This window comes from Equus caballus, chromosome 1 (genome assembly GCF_041296265.1).
Source record: "Equus caballus isolate H_3958 breed thoroughbred chromosome 1, TB-T2T, whole genome shotgun sequence".
Lineage (NCBI taxonomy): Eukaryota > Metazoa > Chordata > Mammalia > Perissodactyla > Equidae > Equus > Equus caballus.
Genome location: NC_091684.1, coordinates 6,956,382 through 6,975,904, shown reverse-complemented (window position 1 = coordinate 6,975,904; position 19,523 = coordinate 6,956,382). Strand labels below are relative to the sequence as shown.

At 42.8% G+C, this 19,523-nt stretch overlaps 2 protein-coding genes across 4 annotated transcripts in view; one reads left to right on the top strand and one right to left on the bottom strand.

Annotated features, from left to right (window-relative positions):
* The window catches only part of DOCK1 (dedicator of cytokinesis 1), a 503,869-nt gene that overhangs the window by 201,340 nt on the left and 283,006 nt on the right, over positions 1 to 19,523 (top strand). The window lies entirely within an intron of this gene.
* The window catches only part of INSYN2A (inhibitory synaptic factor 2A), a 59,597-nt gene continuing 40,557 nt past the window's right edge, over positions 484 to 19,523 (bottom strand). The window contains exons 3-4 of one of the 2 annotated variants that reach the window (XM_023637117.2): positions 18,922 to 18,993; positions 484 to 3,071 (exon numbers count right to left, since the gene is read on the bottom strand). In XM_023637117.2, the coding sequence (XP_023492885.1) occupies positions 2,888 to 3,071; positions 18,922 to 18,993 (256 nt within the window). In that variant the 3' untranslated portion in view covers positions 484 to 2,887. The remainder of the gene's footprint in view (positions 3,072 to 18,921; positions 18,994 to 19,523) is intronic. The other variant, XM_070252584.1, reaches the window with a different exon arrangement.

Below are 19,523 nucleotides of genomic sequence, written 5' to 3'. Positions count from 1 at the left end.
CAGGGAAGGGAAGAAGAAATGAAGGAGGTGGCCCATCCCCTGGGGTTGGGGACCTGCTTGATAGATGTTCTAGAGAGAAACTGTCTCCGTAGGGCCATCCTGGGATTTGCCATGGAAACACTGGATGGGTTCAGTTGTCTCTCTGAAGTTCTTTAAAAATCAGACATCAGTTAGCTAGATCCTGCTGTGAGCCTGTGCGATGCCCTGTGCCCTTAAAAAGTCATCCTGTCGTCCTGGCAGCTGAAGCCCATGCCAGGGAGCGTGATGTGGCAAGCTGAGCCAAGCTGGATTTCAGCCTCGCCCCCTCTCCAGCCAGGCCAGGCCAGCGGGCAGTGCCCATGCCTGACAGTGCTCTCCTCTCCCGAGGACCCAGTGAAGTTCTTTTCAGCCCAAACATCCTTTCTTTATTATTATTTTCTTAGATTACTTCTATTTTCCCAGATTATTGAGACCATGAAATAAGTTTAATAGCCACACAAAACATTACTTTTGATTTTTTATTTAAAAATTAATAAAGAACTTAGTGACAAGTATAATAATTTAATCTCTATACGTAATGCCATGTGTACATCTACATATGAGGGAACACTATACTTTTTACCTTGGTTTTGTATCAAAGTTTTTACTTAAATCTTTCTAAGAGAAGAATCATCATCTGTTAGTGACACATTGCAATTAAACTATGAAATGAATTTGAAAATATTTTTTTCTATTCTGAAGATAGTTTTATTTTTAAATAGGAATTAGTTTATCTTCAGTTTCCTTTTTGACTCTGAAAAATTTAATGATGATTATTATTATTTTTTGGTCTAGACTGCTTTCAGACAGTGATGTTGTTTTGTTTACTAGGATGTCCTCTTGTTCAGACAGATTTATGGTACTAATCGGAAAGCTGCTAACACCCTTATTTCAACTCACTGAGATAGCTGGGTTTCTTAAAACACAAGGAGAGATAACTTGTTGCAAACATTTTTATAACTTTAGTTAAAAACAGTATAAAATACATGAAACACATTTTTTAAATTTTATGTCTACATGAAACAATTGCACTTCCTTCATGGTACAGGATCCACTTGCTCATCCTTTTTGCACAAAAATATTTCTCAATTCTGTTGACTGATATTCAAGGATTTGTATCCTCATATAGTGTTTCCACAAAAGATGTGTTTTTCGTTGAATTGAAGCATACATTTGCAGGATAGTTTGAGTAACCCCCAAAGAATGTTTACATGATACACCCTTTTCATTTTTTCGAGTCCAGGTCTGATTGCTGATCACCAGGACCTTGTACAATCAAACACTTAGAACTAAAATAGATTTGCTGTTGAGTTGGGAGGAAAATGCATGGCAAGAAATAGCTCCAATCTGAAAAGTGCAGGTAGAGGTTCTTTTACCAAGGGTAACCACTTATTTTTGGCATCTAATCAGTGAGGTGTGCATGTCAGCACTAGATTAGATAAGAAACTGTTGGGCAGAAACTTGAGGACTAGTTTTTCTCGTATGTTAACAAACTTCAAAATTTCAGTTGTACAAAAAGAGGCAAAATAAGATCCCTTCTTCCTATTGTGAAAAGCAAAAAATTGATAGACAAAGTCATTAATAGACTAGGGGCTTTGGATTTCTATAAAAAGATACTTGCAAAGGTGCAGAGGAATGAGTGAAAAAATAAAGGAACTAAGATTTATATTGCAATGTGTAATCAAAAGAGAACTCTAAGTGTCACTGTTGTTTTAAAAAATACCTAAAAACATTTGATTTCACAGCTTTCCCCTAGGTATGTCATTTAGTACAACTTACTAATAGGTTAAATGTGGGTGACGTTAAGTTTGTTGGTTGGTAGCAGCTAAACTAAACACGCTGTTTCTCTTTGAGATGGCCAGGTCTTCCACAGTTGTTACAAAGCATAACGAATAGTATAAAATGTCTGGCTGCACTTTCGGTGATGAACAATGTCTCAAAGATTGATCCACAGAAACACTTTCCGGTGGCAGAGAACGCCTGGGATTTATTGGTGACTGTATTATCCATTGTGTATCTCTATGTGTGTTTTCAAATTCTTGCCAGAATGTATCATTTGGCCTTTGGGTACCAAAAGATTAAAAATGAGATCTAAGAAAGCTTAGTGTCCAATAGCTCTGACCCTGTCAACTTGCAGTGATTAAAGGCTTGTCCGGACTTTGGGGGCCTCCTGGCTGCTGGCCATTTGGAAAATGAGCAGTAAACATGTCGCAGGTCTGGAGATGAAGAGAATGCTAAATTTGAGGTGTCAATGTGACACTGAGATGTGGTTACTTGGCTTAGCGCTACAGCACATGAAGGCAAATATACATATAGTCACATTTTAGAGATTATTCATGGTCTCCGACCACTTGAAAAAATTGTGCTTTCTCCGGAATTTGATGTGCTGAAAATTGCACTCGCCCCCTGCTTATTTGCAAAATTAAACATAAAAATGAAGTCCTTTGCAAACATAAGGCTTGCTTTTTCTTCTCGTTATTTAAAAAAAATAATAAAGGCTTGAAAATAATTATGAGTTTTAGCTGTGTACAGAGTGACAGCCTGCCATTTCGCAGGTTGATAATGTAATACTTGCCGATCTGGGGTGGGGGCATAGAATTTTTACTTACCATCTTTGACTACATAAGTTTTGTTTCAGATTTTACATCCCACATCTGTGAACTGCAAAGAACAGCTGGCAAGGTGCGACATTTAATACCTTGCTTCTGTTAATTATCTGTTAGTACAAAGGCCTTTTTGGTAAGCAGGGTGAGAACTGGGTGGCGCCCGAGTCAGCCAAGGTTCACTTGATCCTATTCATTTTGGAAAAGGATTGACTTAACTCCAGTGGGTTTTAAAGACGGCCTTTAGACTCCAAACACCATGAGTTTTAAAGGAACCAGAGTTTCCATCTTCCATGCTTTTTAGATTCAGTTTTGGATTTTTGCTTGGGAGTCGAGGAGTAAGTCTCCTGAGAGTAAGGCGAAGGTGCAACCTGAGTTTCCTCAAAAGGATGGAGTTTCTTCAAAACTGGCTGGAGTTTGTCTTCTTGCTGCTTAAAATCTAGCTCCACACTAGAAAGAAAAGAGAGGGCAGAACTTAGTGCTTGATCTTTCATATATAAAGATCTCCCTTAGTGACAGCAAAATTTACTGACATGCTACCAGTGTGATGATAATTCATCCTATGTTTATAATTTAATTTTATGGTTCAATATTAAGCAGATGGCTATTAGCTTTACATCTATGTCACCGTGAACTGTTTCTAATAGATTCATTTTCTTTGAAAAAGAACTTATTTGCTTTCATTGTGAACCCCTGAAGTGTTGTTAAGGTATACAGCTCGTATCAAAGTATAGAATGTGTTTTTGAAATGAAAAGTGTGACATCTGAATAACCCTTTTGCTTGTCCATAGACTGCACACATGTGCTTCATGGAATAAATAGAAAAACAAAAGGATGAGTGTTCAGGGGTCATCTTAGGACATATACACCAGGTGTATGAAAGCTCTGTGCCTGTGCAGCTTTTCACAAGATCAGAGAAATCTATTTCTCTCACCTGAAGCAGTCGTGAAGTGAAATGACCTTGGCTTATGTTCTTCCAAAATCTCATTCACTCGAAAAACTGGCAAGAGCCAAAATATCCAGTGTTGAGGAGAACAGTGTGTTTATTGAGCCAACACGATGGAACATTACTCAGTTGTTATCAAAGATGCTTTTTCAGGCAAAAACATAGACAGCACACCATGAAAATAACCCCAAAGTGTAATTACATCACTGAAACCGTAGTGTACAAACATGGAGCCATGTGGAAGGATATTGGCCAGCAGTGGTAATATTTGTGTTAGAAGGATAGGATTAAAGATGATTTTTAAAATATGTGTTGTTTCTTATGAAGAATGCTTCAACTTGCCTAGGGTCCTCCTGTTTCTTCATGGCTTTGGAAAGAACCATTGTTGATCCCCTATCTGTAACTAACTCTTAATGGGTTTGGCATTTGAGATGGGACCACCCCGGTCCAGTGTCACTTTTCTGTGATGATCCCAGCACTGCTGAGCTTTGCCCCCCTTCTGCTTAGCTCCCCGAGACCCCTATTATTTGGACCTGGGCGCTGCATCATGCCAGGCCTCCGGTGAATTCTGCTCCGTGCTCCTTCCATGTCTGGTCTAGATGCCAGACTAAATGTCAGTAGATTTCAGTAAAGGCTCAGCAATGATGATAATGCATGAGCTCATAACATTTTATATCCAGTGGAACCGTAAACCATTTATAAACATGAAATCCTATTGATCTAGAGAACCATTAATCCTAGCCAAATTTTGACATTTTGGAAAGACAAAACAGCGAAGCTGTATTATCTGGAGTTTTAAAACCAAGTTCAAGACCCGTCTAATGGACCATTTTATGTTTTAAATCCACTGTTCCATTTTTCTTATTGTCAGACTATAATATTACTGACAAAATTAAAAATATTGTCAGAGAAGTTTATGGCTAGTTACCCCCTGCTCCCAAAACAAGAATTATTTTTTTCCCCCGTTTCAAAGGGTCTCTGAGGCATGTTGCAGTTTATAGGAAGTAGAATAAAACTTCATGAACTCATGTTTTGCTAGTGTAGAATGTGTGACAATGGGGGCATAGTTCCTCTTAAGGACAGTTGTAAAAAGTGCTAATCTCAGGATGTGGTGCATTTATGAAAAAATGAGCCTCAATTTTGTGGCACAGTAGAAAGAATGTGGATTTCTGTCCTGCCTTTTCCACTTGATGTTGGGCGTGGTGAGTGAGGACTCAGATAAGTCCTTTATCTTCTTTAAGGTTCCGTTTCCTTCACTTCAAGGTAGATAATAATTATTTCCTGACTATCTCACTCCTCCCCCCACAAAAAAGGTCAGTGAAAAAGTTTCCTAAAGTGTAAGATGCAACTCAAATATTATTTTTTTCTTATTATCTGTCGATTACTAATTTTGAGATGAGCTAACAGTGATAAAGATACCTATTAAAGAATTCTTCAACTTGAACATTTAACAAGGAAAACAAGAACCCTTCTATTGAGTCTGTGATATACTGCAGTATCCACTATGTTACACTAGGTACCAGCGTAATTTTATCAAGTTAATATTGAAAGCATGCGCTGTCCAGATTGTAGCCATTTTAACAGTCCCAGATAGGTTTCAGTTATTAGATCGGAGAGGGGTGCTAGCATTTCCTAGGCGAACAGCAGAATTCCGGGTACCTGTAATTATTGAATTTCCATTAAGCAACTACATTGGGAATCCTGTTATTAACCAATTTATCACACCGCAGAACCATGTAATCACAGAGTAATCTAATCTGAGTTCTTGTTAACAAAATGACTCGACTTTATCTGTTGGGTTGATTCCTGTTTGCGCTCCCCCTCCACTGAGAAGCTGCAACCAGGAGCAGTTTTCTGCATGGAGGGAGCATGTGCGGCCATGAATACCTGCTGGGAGATGCTTGCTCTGGGGCAGGCAACGCGACCCTGAGCCTGGTGCCTCCCTCCCCTCTGTAACATGCAAGTTGCGGTGTACCGGCCGGGCAAACTGTAGAGTCTTGTGCCCTGGCCATGAGGTGGGAAGAATGTGCTTTTCTCATTGGGGAAGGAACACACCAAGTCACCGGGATGAATCTGAAGCAGATAGCTGGCTGGAGAGGGCAGTATCTGAAGGTTAATAGTCTGGACAACTCTGGCTGACACAATCCTCAATCTTAACAGCCAAATAGCCAGAAGAAAGCAGCACCTGCTGTCCTGGTTAGAGGAGACGACTTGGAACGGAGCCACCAGGGGACATTCTAGGGCACTTTGACTCCTTTGTGCACAGATGCCCCTCCCTACTTAACACAGTGAGGAGTCCATAGGTGGGTTGGGAGGCTGCCTGATGGAGTGGTAATGGCCCTCACTTTGGGCTTCAACACTGATGTCCCAGTGACAGTGGGTGTGGGGATGGGGCCCTGGATGCTGCCTGGCAGACCATGTGGTGTGGGTGGGGTTGCCATTACAGACGACATTGTTACTGTCCTCATGGCTGTTACTTTGTCCCCTGCCTGGAACACCTGTCTTGGCTGGTGGCATGGCTGGCCACGCCTTGTCCCTCTGTCCCCCAGGTACACATTGCCTCCTCATTCTCTAGTACCTTCCAAAAGATCCCCCATCACCGCTTTCTTTTTCCTTCTCTGCACTTGCCATGAATAATTATTTATTTGTTTCCATATTATTTTGCTTCCATCCCTCAAATGCAGGGGCTGTGACCAGGGAGAATGACCTGTCTCTGTTCCCAGCATCTACAGCAGGCCCTGAATCATGGTGCTTGCCTACCTAATATTTACTGAATTAATGAATGAGCACGGAGCCTTAAAAGACAAATTCCATCTCGGCTTTGGTCCCAGTTGCCCTGGTCTGCTCTGCCCTGGTCAGTAATCTTGTGGTGCCCCACTTTCTCCTCCCACAATGAGCCCCCTCCTTGTTGCAGACAAACAGACCTTCTCCCCAAGCCGACTTTGTTGGCGAGCTCTGTGACCTGGCTCCGTTCTGTCAGAATTTAATCAAAGAAGATTCTGAAACATTTTCTGCAAAGCACACACCAGGATCTTTTTGGAGCTTGGCTGCTTTCTTCCACTCCCTATTTCTCTTTTTCTGGAAAAGCCTGCAATAAGATCTTGGAAAGGATGGGTAAGGTCAGCAGGGTGCACTTGTGGGTGACCAGCTGCTGCTGTGCTCTGCTAAGGGAAACCTGAGAGTGTCATTTTAGTCCCTTTCCACTTTTCCTGTGGCCTGGAGGAAGGCCTGGCCCTATGTGCGAGGCTGTACTGGTGTTTTCTGCATGACGTTGCTTCTAACCGCCATCAAAGGCAGCAGGCCTCCCCTGTGTAGTCTGGACCTGCTTCAGAGTGGTTCCAGCACAGAGACTTACTCTGTAGTCAGATGGGCAGACGGAGCGTCTGTGTGCCAAGTCTGGGCTCCAGACCTCGTCGTCTCTTAGGACTTGGCTGGGGGTTTACCCAGCTCCCTAAAGCCTCCGGGTCTTGATGCCCTGCAGCACACCTGAGGCAGGGCGCTGCTGCTGGTGCCACTCATCTCCTGTGGGCGAGACCTGCTGTTTGCACTGCACTGTCAAGGGACTCACCCATCATGCTGAATGCTTATTCCTCGGGAGCATGAGCAGTCTGGAAAAGTCCTGACTCTGGAGTTTCAAAGCATGAATGTGAATGTGGAGCCAGGCCAGCCTTACCTGTGCTAGGTGCTCTCCCTTAATTATCACCCGAGTTAGACAAAGGCTGCAGACAGTGTGGGGTGAGACAGAAAGTTCCAGGACTGCTGGGGCTGTGTACAAGATTTAAATACCCAGAAGCTGCTATATGCTTATGTCTCTCCTTTCTCTGCCTTCGTCCCTTTCCTCCCACCAGACAACGGAACCATTCAATAAACCCTTGGCATTGAGAAGTCCACATGAACTGAAGCTGTGCCACTGTGCGTGCCATTGCAAAGCCATTTGGAGCACTCTGTGTGCCTCATGGTGATGAATGATTAGAGCAATGGGGTGTAGACTTAATTTCTTTGCTTAGTCTTTTTCTCTTAAAAATGAAGTTTTAAGGATGGGGGCTTTTCTTATGAAATTATTCTTCTGTACATTTCCAAAGAAATAAAAATCGGTCCTACATCCCAGCTGCTCCGTCTGCTGGCACCCTAATAGCTTTACTTGCTTCCTGGAGACTCTGCTAGGCTCTGTAGTAACACTTCTCCCGGCACTGCATGGGATTGTGCAGGAGTGTTGTTCTAGCTCCTCCGGCTGATACTCTGCTGTCTAATGCTCCTATAAATACACGGACCCTGCCACGGTTTCCTCAGCAAGCTGTCACGTACTCCTCAAATTAATTTAAGGGGAATGTATTTAAAACACACCATTCTCCAATCCCCTGTGTGTAGTGCATAAGAGTTAAAAGCAGGTGAATTTGGCACCCAAGCACTTGTTTGTTTTCTAGCGTGGAAGGAAGCCTGAAATCTCGGATGTCTCTGGCCTCGACAGCATCAGCGTGGCTCAGTGGGCTGCAGAGCAGAGGCTTCTGTTTTTCTCTTTGAATTAGATCGCAGAGTCCCCCGGTGCTAACCGTGGCTCTGACTGACTCACGCTTTGCCACTGTGGATAAATCATCTCACCTTCTGGGACCTGAGCTTGCTGGGCTGTGTAATGATGGTGGAGATGCACTCCCACCCCACAGGGCATTCCACGAAGCAGCCACACTTGTGGGGAACCACGGTGCAAGCCCAGGAAAGCCAGTGCGTTGGGGTGCGTGATGGCGCTTACTGTGGGGAGTTGGATGGGACAGATGGTGTCTCCAAAGCACAATCCTTTATGTCTACAGAAGCAGCCAGAATCTGGCCGGCTGCACATTAGCACCATGGACAACACCAGCGTGGTTCAGAGGAACCTGAAAGTTAGGCTCCGCGGTCCAGACCTGGCTCCCTTGCTTGCAAGCTAGGTGAATTTAGGCCAAGTTTCTTCTTCATTCTGGGTCTCGGTTCATGTCAAAGAACCAGGACCCAAAACGGCCATCATTCTCTCCTGAACGCATTTCCATGTGAATTTCTGAGGGCACCATACATTCAACAGTTCCAAAATCGAATCTTTCCCTAGCCTGTTGCTCTGTCCTCCCAAACGTAGCCAGCGGCCACCATTCATCCAGCTGGCCAAGCTACCCACCTTGGAATCCAGCCTGACCTGTCCGTCCTGCCTGCTGCCATCAGTGGGGTCTGGTGCATTTGCCCTCAGCAGTCTCCAGTGTCCTTCCTGTTGGGCCCCCCTCCGCTGCCCTAGTCCAGATCTTCAGCAGTTTTCTCTTTGGCCATTGAAATAGCCAAGTCTCATTCTTCCTCTCTCCATTTCTCTCCCCCCTCAACCCTTTTCGAGTTACCAGTCTCCTTAGGAGGACCTGAAACTCCCTGACAAACTTCTGCTCCTCCTTCAAACCTAGGTCACATGCTGCTGCTGCTTTCTGTGGATTTTCTAGAATAACCACGTCTGCCCACTGCTCCTCTGGTCCTGTCCAAACTCTTCTGGAACAGATTGCTCCTTGGGCAGGGTTGTCTCCACATTTTTACTAGAGCACATCCAGCTCAGGGTGGACTGTAGCTATTTTTTCTCAGGACTGTGAACTCATTGAAAGGCGGACCATGTTTTATTCATCTTACATCTGTGGTGCATTTAGTACAGTGTCAGGCTCAGAACATGCTCTTTGTTTACTGAATTGAAATAAACTGACAAACTGAACCCAAAACCCCTCACTTCTAGTCTCAGCAAAATGCTGCTGCTCTAGTTTCTACTTTCATTTACAATTTATTCATCAAAATAAATATATGTATAAAAAATAGGCCTATATGTTACATACGTATATTATATATATTATATATGAATACCATTCCAATAGTTTCAAATATTCATAATTTGTAATTACTAGCTTTTAACACTTTGAACATAGAAATGATTCATCATAGCTTTGAATCCTTCCCTTACCACTCTTACACACAGTAGGTACATAATCAATGTTTACAGAATAACTCTAAGATTTAAAATACCAGAAATAGATGGGTATTCAATAATATTAATTCAATATAATTAATCCAATTCAAATAATCAAATTCAATATAATTAATCCAATATATTGAATAATATTAATTCAATTAATATTATCAGTATTTTCAATATAGATTTATTGATCTATATTGATCTATATCCAAACTATAAGATCTATCCTCTTTTTCCTGGTATGCTATGGCAAGGAAATTATGATCACAGTTAAAAAAAAGCAAAACATTAGTCTGTTATTCCAGCTGTCAATTATACTATGAAGTATCTAAAGTTACAGTTAGACAGTGACTTTCCTGAATACATGCTGGTTATTTACCCTTACCTTCTTGGAGAACAGTCACACTCCTTTTATGCTTGACTAGAGCTCCAGCCTCAGTGTCCATCTTATCTGTGACTTTCTCTGAAGCACAAATACTGGCCTGGCACCCAGGCCTAATCTAAGTGCCCGAGTTTGAGGGCTGGCCAGATGCACAGGAACCAGGGAACCATGTTTTAACCTCCTATAAATTGTGAGGTTGAAGTGGAAACCCTCAAGACCTATTTCTAACCTCTGCCCATAATAATTTCTCAAGGAGGAATGCGACCAGATCACTAACAAGAGTGTCGTGTCTATTAAGTATATCTTCTGCCACACCCCTAGCAAGCCACAAAGATCATACATTATATTTAGAAGGGGTCAATAATTATTAAATGTAGCCTGCCAATATGCTGCCGTCCCTGGCCGCAGTGAAGAGCACGCAGTTTTTTATCTCTGGGTAGGAAGTGCGTTGTAACTGCACTGTTAAATGGAGAAAATACGTGACTGTCCAAAATAGGTTGTAGTGAGTCCAGCAGGTGCCAGGGGTGGAACACCAGGTCGGGTGACCTGATTGGCGTTGGCCAGGATCTTGGCCATCACCTCGTCTGCTCTTCTCATTTTGAAGATGGGCACTCTTCTGCCCAGAGAGAAAGACTTCTGGGGTCACAGTGCTGGAGCTAATGTACAAAGCAGCCTCACCCCCCTGAGCTACCTGCCCAGTACTCTGAGTTCTAGATGCTCCAAGGAGCTCCCCTTCTATTCTGACATGAGCAGAGAGAGCCATCTTCACTGGTATGAAGCAATGATAGTCTCATCACAGACCAGGAAACCATTAGCTTCTTGGTTTTTTTAATAAAGTCTATTTTATGTATTTATTTATTTATTTAGATTGGCCCTGAGCTAACATCTGTTGCCAATCTTCCTCCTTTTGCTTGAGGAAGATTGTCCCTGAGCTAACATCTGTGCCAGTCTTCCTCTATTTTGTATGTGGAATGCTGCCACAGCACTGCTTGATAAGCAGTGCATAAGTCCACGCCCAGGATCCAAACCCGCAAACCCTGGGCCGCTGAAGCAGAGCATATGAACTTAACCACTATGCCAACAAGCCAGACCCTGTTAGCTTCTTGCTTGTGTCCTCTGGTGTCACCCTGGACCAGTCTAAACCCCGGGCTCCCTGCCATCCCTCCAGGGATGTCATATCTATGAGATTAGTTCTTTCAAAATGACTGACGGTAGCAGAGTCAGCCGAGTGGCCCTAGCAACCACTGTCTTCTCTAGTCACCGTGCCCACCGTGAATTTCACATGACCTAACTCAGGGCATTGTGTTAAAGACTGAATCCTGTATTCAGCCCCTAGAAAAATCTCCATATTCATCTAAAAATGAATTACATTGATTTCCTCATGAAGTTGACAAGGTAACCCTGTCCCTCAGTTTTGGACATTGGTGAATGCCTCCTTTAACTTTTCCCTTTGGCATAACCAAAGGTGAACGTCTTTAGAGGAGGGTCATCAGTATAATTAACCTTTCTCCGCTGAATAAATTTTAAGTAATTGCTTTACGAATAATATGTTGAAATGAGTGATCAGTTTTCAGTTTTATAGCTGTAATCAAGTTTACAGCATCTGATATGTATCAGAATTACATTTAGAATTAACATTACTAAAGGTTACTAAAAGGTTACTAAAGAGTACTAAAACATTTCTAAATCTTTACATATTGGGGGAAAAATAATATATTTTTAGAATTCTAATAGAAGAGAAAAACTTGAGTTATTGGCATTGGTGATTATCAAGGAGAATTTTTGAGGCCTGTTAAATCACTTTTTTTTCTGACTTTTAATTTACTTTATTAAAAATTTTTTTAAAAAATTTCATTACACCAGAATAACATTGCATAAGGTATTATCCAGGGAATCATTTCTCTCATCTTCCTCCCACCTCATCACTCACTGTAAATACTAAGAACAGAGCACTAAATACTAGACAAAAGGCTAATTTCCTCCACATGGTTCATGTTGTTAAAGAACTTAATATGCGCAAGTGGTGGTAATTGAAGCAGGACTGGAAGGGGCACTTCCACTAAGAGATAATCACTAAATGACAAAGGCTGCAAAGACTTCCCTCCAAGTGGGCTCTGGACAGGCAAGAATTGGCACCATTTCTGCCTACAAATGCAATTACCTCTCTGAACAGTAAGACTTCATTAGTCTCGAGGCTTTTAGTTCTGGAGGCTGTCCTGATCCTGCGCTACCCTCACCAGCTCTGTTTTTGCAGTACACCACAATCTGAAATTTCCATGCACATTTTTATCTGGAATCTTTGCAACCTTATATTTTGTGCTCTTATGGGTAATGCAATGAATTATCAAAGATGATTTGAGAAAATGCAACCCACTAATTCTGCAAATTCCTCCTTCAATCTCCTAATATTAGGGTATTTTACTCATCTTTCCTGAAATCCCTCCAATCATTTTTGGAAAAAGCTGGCAGAATTGAGGAACTTCCTACTTGAAAAGCAGTCAAAGACTGCAGTGTACTGGAAAGTTCCCCAGCTGCTGTAAAGATGAGTGCACACGTGTAGCAAGGCATCCCCTTCCATCCTTGGGCATGCTCTGGCTGTTTCTCCCCCTAGTTCCCGTTGGTTGTTCCTAACCTTCTTGCCTGGGGTGGGGGGCTCTAGAGAACACATCTAAACCTCCCACCTGGTACCCCTCCAAGATGATGCTGTCACCTCGGAGTCAGCTGTCCCCACCCAGGTCAAGCATCCTGGCTTCCTTCAGCTCCTCCTCATCTGCCTTTCCTCATTGTGTCTGTGGCCCCCACCTTTAGTACAGAAGGTTCCCTTTTGTCGGTGCTCTATTGTTACAGGGTCTTATGGTAGGGGGTGTGTTTGGGCTTGTCTTCAGCCAGATTACGACTCCTCGCCAGCTCTCAGCGTGTGGCACAAAGGCTGTCATCTCTAGGAGTCCTGTGCAAAATACTTGCTGAAGAAATGCATATAAAGCATCAAATGGAAAGGACTTCGGGTATTGTATCAAAATGGTTGTTTGAAATCCTGCCTGTGCCTGACCATTGATGGATTATATCAAATGATGAAAATATGACATAGACCACAGGGCATCTGCAAGCTCCCTCCCTCTGTGGTGTTGAAAACAAAGTGATAGGCAGAGCCTTGGTGTTCCCATCCACTCAGGTTCTCAGCCCACTCACTGATGCACTGCATAATTATTAATGTCACTCGAGGCCAGCTGTGTGGTGGTTGACGATACAGAAATGAAGCAGGTGTGGGCAGCATCCCCCTGGAGGGTACTGTCACTTCAGGTCTTGTAACTAATGGTAGGAACTCTAACACTTTACAGGGAGACTTTAAATTCTGGTAAAGATTCTATTTAGTCAATCTGAGTCAGCATTATTATTATCTTTGAAATCTTGCTTTCATTCCCAAAAGGCTTTGAATTGAGGTTAGCACGTGCTCTTTTCATAAAAATGTGCAAATTTGAATTCAGGCCATTTTGTGGTGGTGACGATTATACGAATTAACCACTTCAGTAAAGGAGGGAAATGGTACATCTCATTGTTCTTCTCTGAAATAAATCTGAACAAAAGGTGACTCATCAGTGGTGTGACTCATAGATTAGTCTGACAAGAGAATTACCCAGATAGGCTGCGTACAAAGGCTGTCAACTGCTTATGAGCAAAGATTATATTAGTAATTTATCCTTAAAACATCTTCTGAAATAATTACAGCTTATTTTGACAGGAAATATGAATGATCATCCAGAAAAGTTTTACTAAAGAAAAAGGAAACTTCCATCTCTTTTAATCTTTTGTCATGCTGAGACGGTCTTTAATTAGAATTTCACACTTGGTCCGGATCACAATTGAAGGGATGTCATCGTGGGAAGAAATGTGATCATGTCAACCACCTCAAAATTCCCAGTTATGGAAAATATCACTTTTGATGCTTGGGGTTTCAGTGGATTAGTGAGCAAGGCAATCAATTCACTGCCCAAGAACGGTTGTTTGACTCTACGTAAATTGATTTGCCAATACAGGAATGGATGTTATTTGGTTGAGAAATGCCTTGTGACTGTCCACCCTTTCACCTCCATGTGTATTTTCTGTTGAAGCGCCCAGACCCATTCCTTTCATAATCGTATATCACTCCCTCATGGGATTTCAGAGCTGGAAGGGACCTACCTCATCCCTTAGTACAATCTCGCATGACTTAGAGATTTCATGGACATCCCACCAAAGAGAGAGTAGGGGTTCAGCCCTAGCCCCTGGGGTGCCCAGTACCTGAGCAGCAGACTCCAACAGGCTGATGTTTCCAACTTTTTGCTTGTGGTTCTGGCAGGCATTTTCTCCTGAAATTGCTTTAAGACCTTTTGTCCTTTTGATGTTTTTTCTAAGTCCTGTAGATTTCCCTGACAGACTTATTTTTTACAGAGAAATATGTACCGCCACCCACGGCAAAGGTACATATTTATTACAGGATTGTGTTGATAAAACCACAGGGAGCTGGGTCTTGAACATGGTTCCATTTGCATCTCCCTGGGCCAAGTGTTACTGGAAACACAATGGATTCTTATGCTGCTTGGAGAGGGTAATTGATTTCAATTGAAAAGCAGTGTGGAAATGCAAGACAGACGGGGTCAAATTCATTGACCTCCAGGGCTCTCTGCCTGCCAGCAAACAGGTATGACAAATTGCAACATGTAGAAATGGCAGCTATGATGGCCCCTCATGTTCTCCCAGTCTCTGGGACAACCACAGTCCTTTGGCATTTCAGAATTTCTTTACTTTGAAACTCCTTTAACCTATTGAATCGTGAGGTGCTCCAGGCATCCCAAAGGAAAGACCAAGAAGAGTGGCAGAGATGCTGGTGCGAGGACTCACAGGAACATCTCTGAAGTCTGGGATGCAGGCCCTGGTACCCGAGAGCCTGGGTGCCAGAGCCAGGCTTGGAACCAACTGCAAGGACCCTGACCTTGAGCTAAACTCATTCCTTCTGACGGGATCCTCTCTATAGAGGTGTGCAGGAATTGAAGGATGGCTTGTTTGCAAGTTTCCTTGGTAAGAAGAAATGGACTTAAATCATAAAGACTTTGAAATTTGGACACTTGCCCTGGCTCACTTTGGGTCTATACTTGTGAGATGTTGTGGCTGCCCATGTGCACAGCTACAGGGTCACCTGAACGGTGATTTCTCCTGCCCAAGGACTATTGAGTTCTGAATGCTTTTCTACCAAAGAAACCTCTAATCTTCATGAAGCATTTGACATTTGAGGATTGAATCATAGGGCTACCCGAAACCTGAGAAATCATCTGGCAGAATTCTCCCTTGCTCCGCCCATCCCTTTCTTTTTTGGCAAAAGGGAACCCCGAGGGAAGTAACCTATCTCTGTAACAACTGTCAGCCACCAGGGCCAACTCAGATAGACATGAGTCCTCCAGGAGCCAGAGGGAGCATTCCCTTCATCCTCTTATATCAGACTTTGATATTCTGATAGGATTATAGAAGGCCCCTTAACCTACATGCTAGATTAACCACCACTACCCTGTCCCCTGTGACATAACTGACGCCCACACAGGCCAGATGCTCCTGGCGAACAGACTTCTCTGTTGTTGACCCGTGACTCTCTGTTGTTCCTTCTCCAGCTGCATGCTCACCAAGAGGAGGCTGTGTTTGAGTCTGTTTATGCCAGCTGTACTCATCATTGAAATGATGTGATTTATTTGAATGTTATGTAAACCAATGAAATATAACTGAGGCAAGAGAGAATGATTTCTGTGAGTTAGGTGCTTTGGAAAGAGGAGCGTGCTACAAAATATTGAGCGTGAAAAGGGGAGGAAGAAATCAGCATCCAGAAGGATTCTGAATCAGGTTCTTTCCCAAGACCTCATTCCACTTCAAAGGAAGGAAAATGAGTGTGGTTCATGGAAGATAACCCCACTCAAGTGGGGGCGCCCACATTCACAGAAGACATCTGGGCCTCACCTCGAAACACAGGCATGGCTTTAAGTCACGTAATTGTAAAATCTCAATTTATATGACTCCACCTCTTTTGACTGGTTTTCAATTAGTCAACCAGAAGTGGGCTTCACTCCTCTTAGCATCTATAGAGCTCAGAAAACTTTTGCCTCATGTCAATAATGAATGTACAGAGTAACTTAAATTTTAATTATTTCTAATATAAAGTGATAGGAAAATTGAGAAACACAGTTTGTTGAATATGTTCAACTCGGTAGTCATATCAAGACCTTGCTTGAATTAATAGTTGGAAGACTGCGGGAACCCCCCTGAAATGGAACCGTTAAGCCTTCCAGAGGAACTTCTGTCTGCAGCAGAAATTTGAGGTTGGGGGCATTTTAGTTGTTGTTATCACTCTGAAGGGAGGGAGTTTAAAATACTTTCCTGAAAAAAATCTAAAACTCCGCTTTCTCTCTAGTACCATCTCTCCAGGGATGCTTTGCTCTGTCTAGAGGCCTGATGGTAGGGTTGGCATGGCTGTAGATGGCCTCGTCTCTACTCAGTTCCTGAAGACCCACACCACCAAATCCACGGTCCCTACAATCGCATCTTTGATGAAAAGATCTCTGAGTAGACATGCGTTTTCCCAGTTCATGAGAGAGAGCCAAAGCGATCACAATGGCCCGATCACTCCTCCTGGTGAGTCTTTGCTAAATTCTGGCGAATTCCTGTGGTGCTGGGACACTCACAGGTCTTTTGAAAAGTGGGCCAGTGGCTGGTGTATTGGGATTCATGCAGAATGGTGGTTGAGTCAGTTCTAAATTCCTGAAGGCTAATTCCTGAAAAAGACAAATTCCTGTCCTTCACAGGCTTGTTAAATCACTTTTAATAGCACTTTTAATGTATGTTACTTCTGGATTAGAGCTAAATTTATTTAAATTACTTCAGTTACATTGGAGAATGTCCTAATAAATTCTTTTTTCAGTTCCCCCACAACATGTTAAATGGGTTTATGCTCATCAAGCTCACTGTCTGAACCTTTTCTGAAAACTCTGCTCACTTCTGCTTTGTTGCATTAAAAGACTGGATGAGCTTCAGCTCCCAAACTGACAAAAGCTCAGCTGTGAGGATACCTGGCAAGGCTGCACCTTCCTCCCTTCTTGTGCTAATCGACTGATGTTGGGGCAGGTTTATTTTATGTCAGGGTTACGTGGCTTTGCTTTCTTGTTGATTGAAAATTCCTTTCCACCATATGAATGTAGTGAAAAGATTTCCACTAACCAGACTTCTCTGATAAGTTGCTATCTCTGAGAAGATAATTTGTAAAGTGTAGGAGTTCTTGCTAAACAAAGCTTGCCTGGGTGCTTGCTTTTCACCTCCTCCTTGTTAACAGTGGAGAACAATTAGGGGGCTTGGCTTGCTGGGCCAGGGCTGCTGGAGGGTCCTGGCTCCCTGCGTGCTGCTAGGGGCCTTTAGCTGCTGGCATTTGGCTTTCCCTAGAGCTTCACTTGGTGATGGTTCCAGCAAGGCAGGCTTTCTCAGTTCCGGCTCTTTTGACATTTTGGACCAGATGACACTCTGCTGTTGGAGGCCGTCCTGTGCGTTATGGGATGTTAGCAGCATCCCTTGCTTCTACTTACTAGATGCCAGTAGCACCTCCCTAGTTGTGACAGCTGAAAATGTCTCCCTCGAGACCTTGCCAGATGTCCCCTTGGGAGGCAGAACTGCCCTCAGTGGAGAGCCCCTGCAGTAAGGACTGTGCTGGTGTGACACCTGGTGCTCATGTCTGCCTTGTGGTTTCTTCTGCCTGCTCCCAGACAAGGTCACCAGGTGGCCCAACTCTGCTTATAAAGAACCTGGAGCCCTGTCCTGGATTGTGTGATGGGTTCAGGATTGTGTGGACTCAAGGTTTTTGCTATATTGAAGACGTTTATGCCCTCCTCCTGTCTCTACCTTCTTGATGAGAGGATGGTAGCTTTGAAGATCTTTCTAGAAAGTGTATTTGGTGGGAGATGGGAGTTCCTTTACATATATTTAGATATTTAACTATGCAGTTAGAATTGTTTCTGATAATTGGACAGATCAACTAAGTTGTTCTTCAGGCTTAATTTCTAAAAATGAACTAAATTATGACATTTCTTTTGGCTCTCATATTTTGTTTGTGAAAATTACATTTCTGAAAAGAACAAAAAAAGACAGTAACCTCTCTGAAGGTTGTAACCATGTCTTAAAATACTAAATTATTGGGGCCGGCCCCATGGCTGAATGGTTAAAGTTCTGTGCGCTCTGCTTTGGCTGCCCAGGTTCGTGGGGTCGGATCCTAGATGCAGACCTACTCCACTCATCAGCCATGCTGTGGAGGCATCCCACATACAAAGTAGAGGAAGATTGGCACAGATGTTATTAACGCTCAGGGCTAATCTTCCTCAAGCAAAAAAGTAAAAATAAAAAAACCCTAAATTATTGCCAAAAGCCTAATATGGCTTTTGCTTGTTGCAATTTCTGCTATATTCTTATTGATACTAGTAGTCTAAACACACTTCAAATGAAAAAACATGAATACCAGCTGTAGGGGTTCTAGAGAGGGGTTTATGCCCCAAGGGACATATGTGCCATAATACTTGTGAGTTTCCAGGAAGTAAATTGCACATTTGGTGTGAGCAGCCTGGGTTCTTCTGTGGTATTCCTCGCACATACAATTTGGTTTCCAGGCTTTGATCTATACCATCTGAAGGGTTTATATTTCACAGCCTTTCTGGAACACACAGTACAGTGCTCATGGCTATCGATTCCAAGGGAGCAAGCTATCAAACTTACACCAATTTTTGTAACCACTAAGATGCATTTGCAAGAAAAATGAATTCCAGCTCTCCCTCATCCCATGATCCTATACCTGGGGTTGAGTATTTAGAAGTAGCTTAGAATTATGGTCAGGTAAGGTCCTTTTTGTGTGATAGAATCATCCCAGCATGGCCCCAGATGGTACTTGCATTCGTGGGTAAACATCATTTGTCACTCATAATACGAAAGTGGGAAGAGGAGAATGTTAACATACCTATAGATAATACATGCACTGTTCCTGCATGTGTCACAATTAGCTGTGTCTTGCCCCGTCCGATATGAAAGCCTACAAGATAAGAACAGGAGAGCATTACAAGTGGTGGCTGGTGGTTGCTGGCTTTTATAGAGCAGACACCTCAAATCAGATGCTTTCCCAATGCCACTGCTCATCATGGTAATGGAAATTAATTAATGTGTATTTCCCATTTTGCTCCTGTCTCTGCATTTATTGTACACAACCAATGCAACGTCTACAGCTAAGATGATATTTAAATTAAATTTAGAGTGTGAACATAAGCTGGTAGATGAAGTAAATAATCTGATTAATCTGATTTTGTTATAAGCAGAGGGAATTTGGGATGTTTTAGTGCAGCTTTATATTTATGGTGTTTTGAAGAAACTTGGAGGGAAAACCAACCCCAGATATGCTGACTCCGTGGCTTGTTTTTGCCCCACTACCTCGTTGCTTGTTAAGAGTACACGTCCGCAAATTTCCGCCCTTGGGCCCAATCCCTCCCTCAGCCTGACTTGGTCCAGGAAGCTAAGAGTGGATTTCACATTTTTAAATGCTTGAAAAAAAAATCAAAAGAATAATAG